This window comes from Myotis daubentonii, chromosome 8, assembly GCF_963259705.1.
Source record: "Myotis daubentonii chromosome 8, mMyoDau2.1, whole genome shotgun sequence".
Classification (NCBI taxonomy): Eukaryota; Metazoa; Chordata; class Mammalia; order Chiroptera; family Vespertilionidae; genus Myotis; species Myotis daubentonii.
The window spans coordinates 19,493,337-19,505,920 of NC_081847.1; the positions used below are offsets into that span (position 1 = coordinate 19,493,337).

Here is a 12,584-nt window from a genome sequence, read left to right on the forward strand (position 1 = left end):
AGATGCAATGGAACAAAAAGTAGTCAGCTGAGCAATGTGGAAAAATTGATTGACCAGATTTTTTCTTTGTTTTCACCTGTAGCTGTAAGTCTAGGTCCAAACAAGTAGTTCCATTTGAATTAATTTTTTTTCTCCAATTTTTATATCAAAGCATATTCCTGTAAAAATGGGCACATTCCTCTGCTACATGGGTTGAGTCAGGTGATAGTCATCTGACTGATGGTCTGTCCAGATAATTAAAACATTTTTATTTCCAGTATTCAGTGTGGCCTCCTCATGATAAAGTGCTACTATGATGTGACATCAAAAAAAGTCAGCCTCTCCTTTTAATAAGGTACAAAGGTTGTTTAAACCTCAATTTTATATGCAATATTAATGTGTTCTATTTAAATATTAATCAGACTAAAAGCCTGGAGCAATGCATGCAATCAATACTTCACAGCAGCTGAGTCATCCAGGGCTGAGGACTGGGCCCATCTCCAGCAGCTGCCCTTTCATCATGGCGGCCACTTGCCACCTGGAGCCCTGGTGTGCACATGGCTGCTGGGCTCAAAGTCACTTTCTCCAGGCTCCATGCTGGCAGCCCTTCAGAGTGCTCCAGAGGCCTCTCTTCAAAGATAGTTATCTTTCAGGAACCCATCAAAAGAATGGAAAAGTACAGGTCCTTAGAGGTGAGCTTTTGTTGGTGAAATAGCAACTCTGGATTATAAATAATGTTCCAAATTTTGGACTGAATCAAAGAGCATTAGACTTGGTCAGAGGCCTTTCCCATCTGGAAATGTAACTGCATTTTCACCAACCTGTCTTCTACACATTCCAGACATGGAACAGCTCTTGGTTATTTGCATGTGAATTATCCACACTGAAAATCATATTTCTCCAGGCCTTTGGCTATGGGAACCTCAGTTAGTTCTATGACCCTCTATTCCTCTCATCAGAGACATGCATTAATGGGAATGGGGTGGTGGCATCACCTATGAGATAACTGAGAGCTGGGAGTGAGAGGGTTCTGCATGCTAGAGGTAGCCATCATCAAAGATAGGAGCTCATCATATGATTGAGCTCCTGATTTTATTTGCAATGAATGAATGATGGATTAATAGTCAATGCAATTTAGCAAATATTTATTGAATGCCTGTTTAGCACTGTGCTAAATGTTAAGGGGGACAGACATTTTAAAAAAGCACACACTTTCCTACAAAGAGGTCGTGATCTAGTCCTTATGCCATCATATGGAAATAGCATTGTTGATTGAATAAATGAATGAATGAAGTGCCAAAATGAATGATGAGATTAATCATCAGAATCTTGGAATGTTTTCAAAGAAATCCATGTTATAAGGTGTAGCCCTAGAGATTTTGATTTAGTGGGTCTGGGGTAGGGCCAGAGAAATCTATATTCTCCTTAGGCTAGGATGGCCATCCACTACTGTGGGAGGACCAAGGAGGACGTTGATCATGGGTAACTGTAATAGCTGCTGCATAAAGACAACCATAAAATGTCAGCAGCATATCACAATAAGCATTTATATCACTTATGAGTCTACCGTTCAGCTAGGAGCAAGATGATCTAGGTTGGGCTCAGCAAGGCAGCTCTGCGGATCTTGGCTGGGCTTGCTTGCTTCTAGGGCAGTGGTTCTCAACCTTCCTAATGCCGCGACCCTTTAATACAGTTCCTCATGTTGTGGTGACCCCTAACCATAAAATTATTTTTGTTGCTACTTCATAACTGTAATTTTGCTACTGTTATGAACCGTAATGCAAATATCTGATATGCAGGATGTATTTTCATTATTACAAATTGAACATAACTAAAGCATAGTGATTGATCACAAAACAATATGTAATTATATATGTGTTTTCCTATGGTCTTAGGCGACCCCTGTGAAAGGGTCATTGGAGAACCGCTGTTCTAGGGGTTGGCTGGGGGTCAGCTGGTATTGGCAAGGCTCTTCCACCAGGCAGCTCTGCTTCTTACTGCAGTTCTGTAGGTTGACTTTGGTGGCTGTGTTATGGGCTCTGGCAGCTGGGGTAGCTCTTCTCCATGTGTCTCTCATCTTCCTCCTGGGTACAGTGGGCTAGCCTGGGCATGCTCTTCTAATGGAGATGGTAGAGGCATAGGAGGGCATATGGGAATACAAAAGGCCTCTTAAGGCCTCTGAACTGGCAATCTGACACTTCTGTGTAATTTTACTGCTTTAAACAAATCACATGGCCCCACCCAAAGTCAAGGGGTGGGAAATACACTTCGCCCTTTTAGAGAGAAGTTCTGCAAAGCCCCTCAGTAAGCTGAGGTCTAGGGAAGGATGAGGAGTTGGAGTCAACGCAGTCTTCCACATTTGCTGCACTCAAGAATTTGTGGAAAAAACGAAGGAGGAGCACCCAAATCTGTACAGATTTTAGCACAGGATCTTGGAGCTGCTCAGAGGATGACGCACAGTTTCTAAACTGAGAGATGGAGGTCCTAGTTCAAGAAGTGGTTCAACCTTCACGTCACCAGGGCAAAAGCCCGTGTCCCACACTGTGATCACTTAAACATCAGGAGGTGTAATTTCCTTGGCCTGGAGAAAACTTCATTTGGAAAAATTACCATTTTACAATCCTTTCACCCACTTTGTGGATTAGGCCTCCCTTATGAATATCCATGAATATCCTTTAGCTCAAAGAGCTGAGACGGAGAAGAGTAGATGAGACATTCTACTGGGACATCCTTTCTCATTACATTCCTGGCCGTGGGCAATGAATCTTCTCTCTCCCTCTATCTTCTGCTACTTGGATGTTCTTTTAAAAATAAAATTTAAAAATAAATAAATAAACCTTTCTTTTTTCAAATAAATCTTTGAGCTTTATTTTGGTAGCCTCTGCTCTTTGGCCTTTGCTTTCCTAGCTTCAATTTTATACTTGGTCTGGTTGAGGTGTCTTTTTCTTCTCTTTTGAGAACTTTGAGCTTACAGGGGAGGGCACTGACCAATTGCACCGTTTCTTGAGGCACGCTCCTGCTTCTCCATCAGGACAACCAGCCATTGTGCACAGCTGTAATCTCAGCTCTTTTGAGATGGAAATGAATGTTTATTGAGCATGTTATCTGGAAGACCCTGTATACATGGTATCTCAATGATACTTCACAGCAAACCTGATACTCATTTTGTCCATTTCACAAATGAGGATATTAACGTTCAAAGAGGTTTAATAGGTTAGTCTCAAGTTGCACAACTATGACTCAGGAAGCCAAACATCACACTCAGTTTCCATTACTGTCACACTGTCAGCACTTTATCCTTGCATGCTGGCCGACTCTGTCAGCACCTGCAACTCTCCACCTGAAGACTCTCTCTGTCTGCTGACTGTATTCTACTTGCATGGTGGGCAGGCCAGAGGAGCTGGGGAGTTAGGCCCCCCCACCTCCCTAACTTGGGCCCTCTCCTGGGACACAGCCCTCAACCAGTGATTGACAAGAGTTGATGGATAACTTTGAGTGGCTCTGTCTACACTTTCCCAGAGTTCTGTGGTGAGAGCATGCTCCTTTGCACTCAATAGTAATAGGCTTTGTAACAAACCCTTTCTCAGCTGCTCTTCCTTGTGGAATAGCTTCCTTTCTCCCCAGCTGGTACTTCCTGGGGTCTCCCCCCCTCCCCCCCCAAATAAACTACTTGCTTTCCAATGCTTATCTCAGGTCTGCTTCTGAGAAAACTCCCACCCACAGCAAGACGACTCTCTTTGGATTTTACAGAACCACTAGCCACTTCTTCACTTTTGTAGCTTCAGCAGAGAAGGCTTTGGGCAAAGCAGAGGTGTTTGGCTCCCCTCACACCCACCCTGCGGGACCTGACCCTCAGTCACAATTCTCGTGTTCTTGGCGAAGTATCCCTCTATTCCTGAAGACCTCTGGACTTGGACACAGGCACGTGATCATCACTGAGTGGGGCCACATGGTAAAGAGATAAACAACCTCCCTGTCTGCCAGCCCCTCCCCTGTGAGATACGTCCCACACCAGTGTCCTTACTGACCGCCGGCTTCTCTGGAGAACACCTGAGTCTGGCTTCTCTCTCTTCCTCTGGGGCATGGACATAGCAGGTCTAATACACAGCGATCAGATTGTGTTAGTGTGTATATCCAGACCATTTGCACAGAGAGGATGGGGTAAAGGAACTCTGATTTAGACTTGGTCTAAAATACTTGTTTCATGTTATTACTATCGGGATGGAAAAAGGAGAGTTTTAATTATTTGGGATAGGGAGCATTTATCAGTGGGACTAGATCCCTCAGATTAAATCCAATCATAGAACAATAGAGTAATACTTCAAGCAGCTATTATTATCCTTTACTTCTAACTCTCAACAGATTTAATGTAGATTTGTTGAATTAAATTAACACTAACAACTTACATTTATATATTGATTTGCAGCTTTCAAAGGATTTTAATTCTCAGTTTAAATAGAAAGAACACCAGACTACCAGTATACTCTGACTCATCTCTTCTTTTTTTAAAAAATATTTTTTTATTGATTTCAGAGAGGAGGGGAGAGGGAGAGACAGATGGAAACATCAATGATAAGAGACAATCATTGATCAGCTGCCTCCTGCAGGGCCCCTACTGGAGATCGAGCCTGCAACCCTGGCATGTGCCCTTGACCAGAATCGAACCCCGGGACCCTTCAGCCCCCAGGCTGATGCTCTATCCACTGAGCCAAACCAGCTAGGGCATCTTCTTTTTTAATATATAGAAAAAAACAAGCTTTGAAAACATTTCTTGTTTGGGAAACAGTGTGTCTAGTTTGATTATGAAGAAATTTTTGTCATTTTTGTCTAAAAGCCTCTGCTAGAGTTTTTACTTCTCACTAAAAGTAATCTGTAGCTAAAAGGAATTTCCCCAACACAGCCCATTTCTGTTTATTTTAACCTTTAATAAATTTCCAATTCATCCTCACCGAGGCAAATGTTGCCAGCACACAGCCCATTTAGCTTTGGCCTATCACCCTGGTGAGTTCTGGCTGCCTGTACCTGCATCTTTGACAAGGGCTGTGGGAAGGTAGGATGTGCTGGGATTTTAACATTTCCTGGGACCAGCCCTCAACCAATGATTGACAGAAGTTGCTGTAAAAATACTCCCACTTCCTTGGGTATCCCATCCTGGGTGGGATAACTGGCACTTATTCTACACTGTCCCCGACTTTCCAGTGGGATGAAGTTCCAGCCGCTCCCTGGTTTGATAATGTACCATTTATTAGCTGCTTCCCCTTCCATATCTCATTACTCCCTCTATTCTTGCTTCCTGGGATCACCTCTCAAATAAACTACTTGTCTCAGGTTTGCTTGTGAAGGAATTCAAACACAGACCTCCCCAAAGTACATTTCATTAGAAGGGCACCAGGCTAGCCTATCACATCCAAACCATTAAGTCACCTAACAAGGTGTGAAGCTGTCTGTTAATCCTTTGCTCAAACAATTTTTGAGCTTATCACCGTCCACTGATTTCATTGTTCTCCTGGGCAGGTCTACTCCACTTGCCATCCTCATTCTGTTAATTATAGTGTAAAATTTTCAATTAAAAATAAAGATGATAAAGTTGGTTAGTAGCTTTAAAGCTGTCAGTCTCTACACAGAGTAAGAGAGACACAGAGGCTGAACAAATCAATTCAGGTTCAGGTTCTCTGCTGAGGAATTAAGAATGAGGTACTTGATGTTCAGTTTTCTCACTTATACCAAAGACAGAGAAAACATTTTTAATCCTCACCCAAGGACTTTAGAGAGAGAAAAGGGGAGAGAAAAAAAGAGAGAGAGAGAAACATCGATCAGTATGCAGCCTAAACAGAGACTGAACCCACAACCTAGGTATGTGCCCTGACCAGGAGTCAAATCCAAAACCTTTCGAATCCAAAACCAACCGAGACACACCAGCCAGGGTGAGAGAATATTATATTACAAAATTTGTAATCAGCTACATAATTTTTGTAAGGTTCCAAGTATTTAACAAATATTGAAGACTAGGACCTTCCTCTGTATTGAAGTTTCTGTTCAATTCTTAGATGTCATCTGCTCTAAGATTAGTGTAGACATTGTCATCTCCTCAACAACACCTACCTGCCAACTGGCCATCAATAGTCCTCTTTTTTTTTTTTTGTTAATCCTCACTCCAAGATATTTTTTCCATTGATTTTTTTTGGGGGGGGGGAGAGAGAGAGAGATAGATAGATAGATAGAGAGAGAGAGAGAGAGAGAGAGAGAGAGAGGGAAAATATTGATGTGAGAGAGACACATCTATTGGCCACCTCATGCATGAACCCCGACCAGACCGAGATCAAACCTGTAACCCAGGCACATGCCCTTGACCCAGAATCAAACCTAAGACCCCTCGGTGCTCCAATTGACATTCCAACCACTGAGCAACACCGGCCAGGGCAACACTCCTCTTGAACATTTTCAGATATGGAGAACTCATTACTTAATGGGACAGCTAATTCCTTTTATTTATCAACCTTAATCATTAGACAGTTCCTCCTTTAACTGAACCAAAATCTTTCTCCTGCAGTTGTCATCCTTTGGTGGGAATTTTCTTGGGAGAAATTACTGAATTAGTTGAATGCCTCATCCCACATAGAGCATTGGAGAATAGGAACTATTAGAAAACATATTTAATGTGCCTCTTAAGTTGTCAAACCCCTCCCCCATCCCCAATCTTTCAGCTTTCCCTAGTAGGCTATAGTTCAGAGCCCCTCTGGCACCTTGTCTATCTGTCACTCTTCCTCTTGGAACGAGGCACCCATTAGAACCAATTTAGTTGTCCAACAATTGGGGATTGGAAAATTTAAATACAATGCAGCATGAGTAAAATCTGTATAGCCCTGTAATCATGTTTTGAAGAGTATTTAATGATATAAAAGTGTTCATGAGGTATCAGGTGGAAGGGGGCATACTGTATATGCCACAGAGCCCAGTTTCATTAAAAATACGCACACAGAAATGAACACGACACTCATAGAACCCACAGAGTCTTTCAGGTATATTCTGATATCACAGAGTTGAGAGGAGCTAGTACCTTTCAATTTGGATGCCTTACTTTCCCATTTCAGCTTACGGGTTTTGGCAGAATCTCAAGGTTAATTAGCATTGTATCTGCAGTTCATCAGAGCCCCAGGGAATTTTTTTCCCCTCTTGAATTATTATCTCTTTTAATCTGACAATTGGTATTGGGATCAGCCCTTCACAGAAACAGCGGGGCTGGACAGAGAGCAGGGAAGGAGGCCCAGGTTAGTCCCTGTGTAAGTGGCTTTTGTGGGGACTGGACTGGCAGGAGTGAGAGGCCTTCCAGCCTGACCAGCAGACACCTGACCCTGAAGTCCTACAAGCTGCAAGATGGAGCAACACTGGTCTGCAAAAGTGAGCAGAGCCCTGTTTGGCGGCTTTGCGAGGTGCTGGGTCCTGGAGATGGCAGGAAGCCTGTGCAGCCAGGGGAGAATACTAATAATGTCTCTGTGTGCACCTCCACAGGCTACCATCCCCGCCATTTCTGTGTAAGAAAAGCCTGTGGGTATCAAAGCACTGGAGAAAACACAACCCAAGCATTTCTCAGTCTCCCTTTGGGAGAACTCTCCAGAGCCCTGCAGCTATTGGGGAGACAGAGAAAGGGATGGCATGAGAGGAGGCAAACAAGGCTCTATGTGCGGCAGCCCCTTTACGGAGGCAAAAGGGACAGCCAGGCAGACAGCTCCACGTGTGTTTGCAGGAGGGGAGAAAGGACACAGGAAGGTGAGGAGAAATGTTTCCTTAGACTCTGCAGATGGACCACTGAGGCGGAACCTGCAACTCATAAGTGGTTCTTTATTGTCTTGTCTACAGGAGTGGAGTCTCATCTCTTGGAACAGAGCTTCGGATTAATTTTTGTCATGTCTCTCTGGGCCCACTTTGTCTGGACAGTGCCAATGATTCATTTAATTTTCTTTTTAATTATTAAAAAGATGCTCAGCCCTATGTATACTCTTGTAGATTTATAAGACTCCTGCAGTAAAGAGAAACGTGGCCCATGGGTGCTCTGTTTCCTAATGGTCAATGCACTGAACACGTGGAAAATCTCTGTTCTCTTTTTGCATTGTCGATACACACTTTCTAGGGCAGTGATGGCGAACCTTTTGAGCTCGGCGTGTCAGCATTTTGAAAAACCCTAACTTAACTATGGTGCCGTGTCACATATAGAAATTTTTTGATATTTGCAACCATAGTAAAACAAAGACTTATATTTTTGATATTTATTTTATATATTTAAATGCCATTTAACAAAGAAAAAATCAACCAAAAAAAATGAGTTCGAATGTCACCTCTGACACGCATGTCATAGGTTCACCATCACTGCTCTAGGGTGAATGACCCAGGATGTTGATCCCAAAACACTTCTTTTCTCTATTGAAGTTCATGTTCTCTTTAGTATGACCTCTTCAGCTACTAAAATAACATTCTGAATACTTAGCTCTGCAGCTTATAGAAGTATTGCTTAGTAATAGTTTAGATAATTTTAAGTGAACACACCAATGCTCGAATAGAGGCTCTCCTGGGGTTAAAATAAAGGGATCACTTATCTTTAAAGGGTTTGTAGGTTTCATCAGGGAAGCAGAGTGACTTGCTGGGTCCAAGTCAGAGCATGTGGTTTTAGTCCAACAGCATTTCCCATGCCTTTCTGTTAATATTTATTACCTGTCAAGGGAAACTAAATGCTCTACACAGTGCTGTGGGGAAAAGTCAGTGTGCAGGGCTCATAAACACAGAAATAATAAAAAGATGATGTTCTTGCTTTCATACAGCTATGGTTGTAATGCGAGTTGCTGCACTTTTTGGCATTTTGCCATCAGTTTCATCCAGCAAAAACCCAACAGGCTCATTTCCACCCTTCAATTCAATACTACTATCCTCAGCTAGAGTTGATTTTAAATCTCCCTCGTATTTGCCCCTCCCTGTACCTTTCAGACCTCAAGTTTCCTGCTTTTCTTCTTAGAAAGCCACCAGTTTTTTCTGCTTCTAGGCTCCATACCCTGTCTGTTTGTCTTTGGCCTGAGCTGTGGCTCTAACAAGATGGGCAGTTTTAGTGTGCATGCCTGTGCATGCATGGATGTGTTCACATGTGTGTGTTCCATGTGCATGCATGTATGTGTAAATGTGCATGTGTATGTTCCTAATAACAAGGGACACTAGAACACCTAAGGTGCACATGTTTCCCCACACAGGTCAGCTTGTACTTACGTAGTTCGAGGCCAGGTCTGGGTGGAGATAGTCAATCCCTGTGAAAAGACAATAGCACAGGAGTGAAAGGTTAATACCTGCCACTGTCTTCGGGAAAGCTGCTCTGGAAAGATCTCACGTGCTGCACCCAGGATACACTGTGCCTGAGGCCCCAGCCTTGTGTTTTGCTTCCTGAGTGAGGGTGGGTGGGTTGCACCGCCCAAGTGAAGAGCAGCTGCCACCAGATGCATTGGAGGAGGGAAGCCAATTAGAGCTTGGAGCCTCAGGATAACACTTCTGCCGTAAATGTCAGCACAAAGGGGCTTAGTGTGTTTAAGATTGATGGCTCATCAGGGCAGTGATGCAAGAGAGATTTGTGGAAATCCTGACATTTCTAAAGCAGCAACAGGCATTTTTTTTTGAAATGAAACTGGCCCGGGGGAGGGAAAGCAATGGATTAGTAGAGGGTTCTCTGGCATAGAAGTAATAAGAGTAACATAGCTGGGCAAGAAAAGCGAAATGGTCTCCTGCAATGTGTCCCAAGTGGGAGGTGATACTTGTCTTTCCAGAATGTGGCTTTCCTGGAAGCTGAGACCTCGAGTCGCCCTGCAGGGGTCCCGTGCTTTCTCCTGCATGTGGACTACCTTGTTGCCCAATAGTCATTCCAGTGGTAGAATTATGGTCCATGAGTTGCTAGCCTCCATCAGACTCGTGAGCCTCAGAAAGCACCCTGGAACTTCAAGGACAAATTGAAGTTTTCCTCCAGGTCTGAGAGCCATGTAATCATTGCAGTTTCATTTCATCTGAGCATCTAGCCCTCCAAGAAACCAGCCAGGCTCCTGCACTACCTAGTATAATGGTTGTAAGTGTAGGTTTTGGAATCAAAGATTCGAATTTGAATCCCAGCTACGCTGCCAACTGGCTGCATGACTTCAGGGAAAGCGCGTGGCTTCTATATGCTTGTTTTCTTCTTGATCTAGTGGAGGTGAGAACAGTGTGGTGTGCTTGTAATGGTGGCATTTAACAACTCTATTGGGTTGCAATATTTAAAAGCCAGAAGTATTATTCAGCCTCTTGTATAGCTGTCATCTTTACTGCATGCATACCAAAGTCAGGTCACAGCTATAGCTTTGTTCTGCAAAAAGGAACTTATATCAGGATGTATATAGTTGACCCTTGAAGAACAAGGTTTAGAGGAGCCAACTTCCTGGGCAGTTGAAAATCTGCATATAGCTTAAGTCGGTCCTCCACGTATGTGGATTCCCAACCACCAGTTGACCCTTGAAGAAAGCGAGTTTGAACTGTGCTGACCAATAGAAAAACCCACGTATAAGTGGACCCACACAGTCCAAGCCAGCATTCTTCAAGGGTCAACTGTATTTGTTAAAAAAAGTTTTCCTTTGTTTTTTTTTTTTGTTGCACAAGTCATTTCTGGTAAGTACTTTTTAGACTGGCAATCACTGTTCTCGGGAAAGCTGCTCTAACATGTTTCATATCTTGCTGCTGATATTTTGACATCTGAAACAATTACTGTTATCATGCTGATTTCTATATCTTGGGAGAGTATAGCTTGCCACTTCCTGCCCAATATCCTCCCCCTCCTCCCCCTCCCCCTATTCCTCTCTCAAGGACTGCAGAGAGACAGGGGTTAGAAGCCTTAAAGACAAATATTTAAAAGTTTGCAGACCCATGTTCTGGACTCCAATTTAGAGATGGTAAGTTAGGTTGTGTTGGGGATGAGCCTGGGCCATGGGACCAACAGATCCAGTACCATTTCAGGTTCAGACACTGTAATATTTGTGTGACTTTGGCTAAATGACATAATCTCTTGGAACCTCAGTTTTTTCATCTTTAAAATAGAGATATTATTTACCTTGCAAAGCAATTTTCAGGATTAGAGCCAATTCATCAAAAGTGTTTAGCTTGTAGTAGATGCTTGATAAATTATGTTTCTATCCTCATCATTAGTACCATTATCTAGCATATCGCTAGAGGTATATGGATAATGCTGAAGAATAGAACATTTACAAGGATCTACTGTCTTAGAACAGTGGTTCTCAACCTTCCTAATTCCGCGACCCTTTAATACAGTTCTTCATGTTGTGGTGACCCCCAACCATACAATTATTTTCGTTGCTACTTCATAACTGTAATTTTGCTACTGTTATGAATCATAATGTAAATATCTGATATGCAGGATGTATTTTCATTGTTACAAATTGAACATAATTAAAACATAGTGATTAATCACAAAAACAATATGTAATTATATATGTGTTTTCTGATGGTCTTAGGCGACCCCTGTGAAAGGGTCCTTTGACCCCCCAAAGGGGTTGCGACCCACAGGTTGAGAACCGCTGTCTTAGAATGTTGTGTTGGAATTAAATTGTTGTATATATTTGCTAAAATTTGTTAAATTTTGTGAACTCATTGTTAGGCAAAAAATGTTGTAACATACAGGTAAGGCAAAAGAAAAATGACAAACACACAGATGCACACATAGAGAACATTTTTTCTAGCAATGAGTCAATTTTTAAAACATGACCCCATGTTCTGAGAGTGCAAGTTGTTTAGAAGGGGAATTTTTGGAGAAATAGTAGTCTCTTCTCTGTGAAGGGAAAATATTGAAGCAAAGAGGTAATCTGAGACCAGAAGGAAATTAGAATTAAAAAAAGATAAATTTAGCCCAATTAAATAAAACATCTTTAATTAGGTTATGGGGAAGACCAGGTGTTAAGTGAGAACAGATACAGACTTTAGTCTGAGAAAGAAAGTATTATTTATAGAATTGTGAAGGATGACAGACACGATCCAGAAAAATAAAAATGAACTGAAGCAAGAAAATGATAACCTGGTAATTAAATAGTATTTTAAGAGTTTTGTATGTTTTATATTCAGGGAAATATACTGAATACATCTTCTAAATCAGCTTATTTTTTCACTTCTTGTATTAGCAATATATTCAATCTTATTTTTCATGTATTTGTTTATTTTCAGCAATGACTGATAGACCTTATGTAGGTCCTGGAAAAAAACAGACAATTTGGACTCTGAACCTGAGCTATGGCTCATGATCTGTGGGGGAACCTACTCATCAGCCAATTATAATGAATGTGGGGCACAGATTAAAAATATTTGGTTATATTTTTGTTCATAAACCATTAGTATCTGCCGCTAGTTTGAAGTCTAATCCACAATAGTCCAAATTCTCAGGAAGCTCTAGAGACTGCAGGGAATTAGCAAGGAGCTCCATGTACATCTTCCTAGTTAGAATGGTAATAGTTCAGTTGAGATGTATTACTGGTCCTAAGCCCAGTTACTTTCATTGTTCTAAGAAAGCTAGTCCCTTGCATCATCCCTATGGACTTATATGCTAC

The 12,584-nt window shown here is 42.1% G+C and overlaps 1 protein-coding gene across 1 annotated transcript in view; it reads right to left on the reverse strand.

The window, feature by feature from the left end:
- Window positions 1-12,584, reverse strand: part of PCSK2 (proprotein convertase subtilisin/kexin type 2) — a 259,436-nt gene that overhangs the window by 99,802 nt on the left and 147,050 nt on the right. The window contains exon 5 of the mRNA XM_059705485.1: window positions 9,229-9,266. Within this exon, the coding sequence (XP_059561468.1) occupies window positions 9,229-9,266 (38 nt within the window). The remainder of the gene's footprint in view (window positions 1-9,228; window positions 9,267-12,584) is intronic.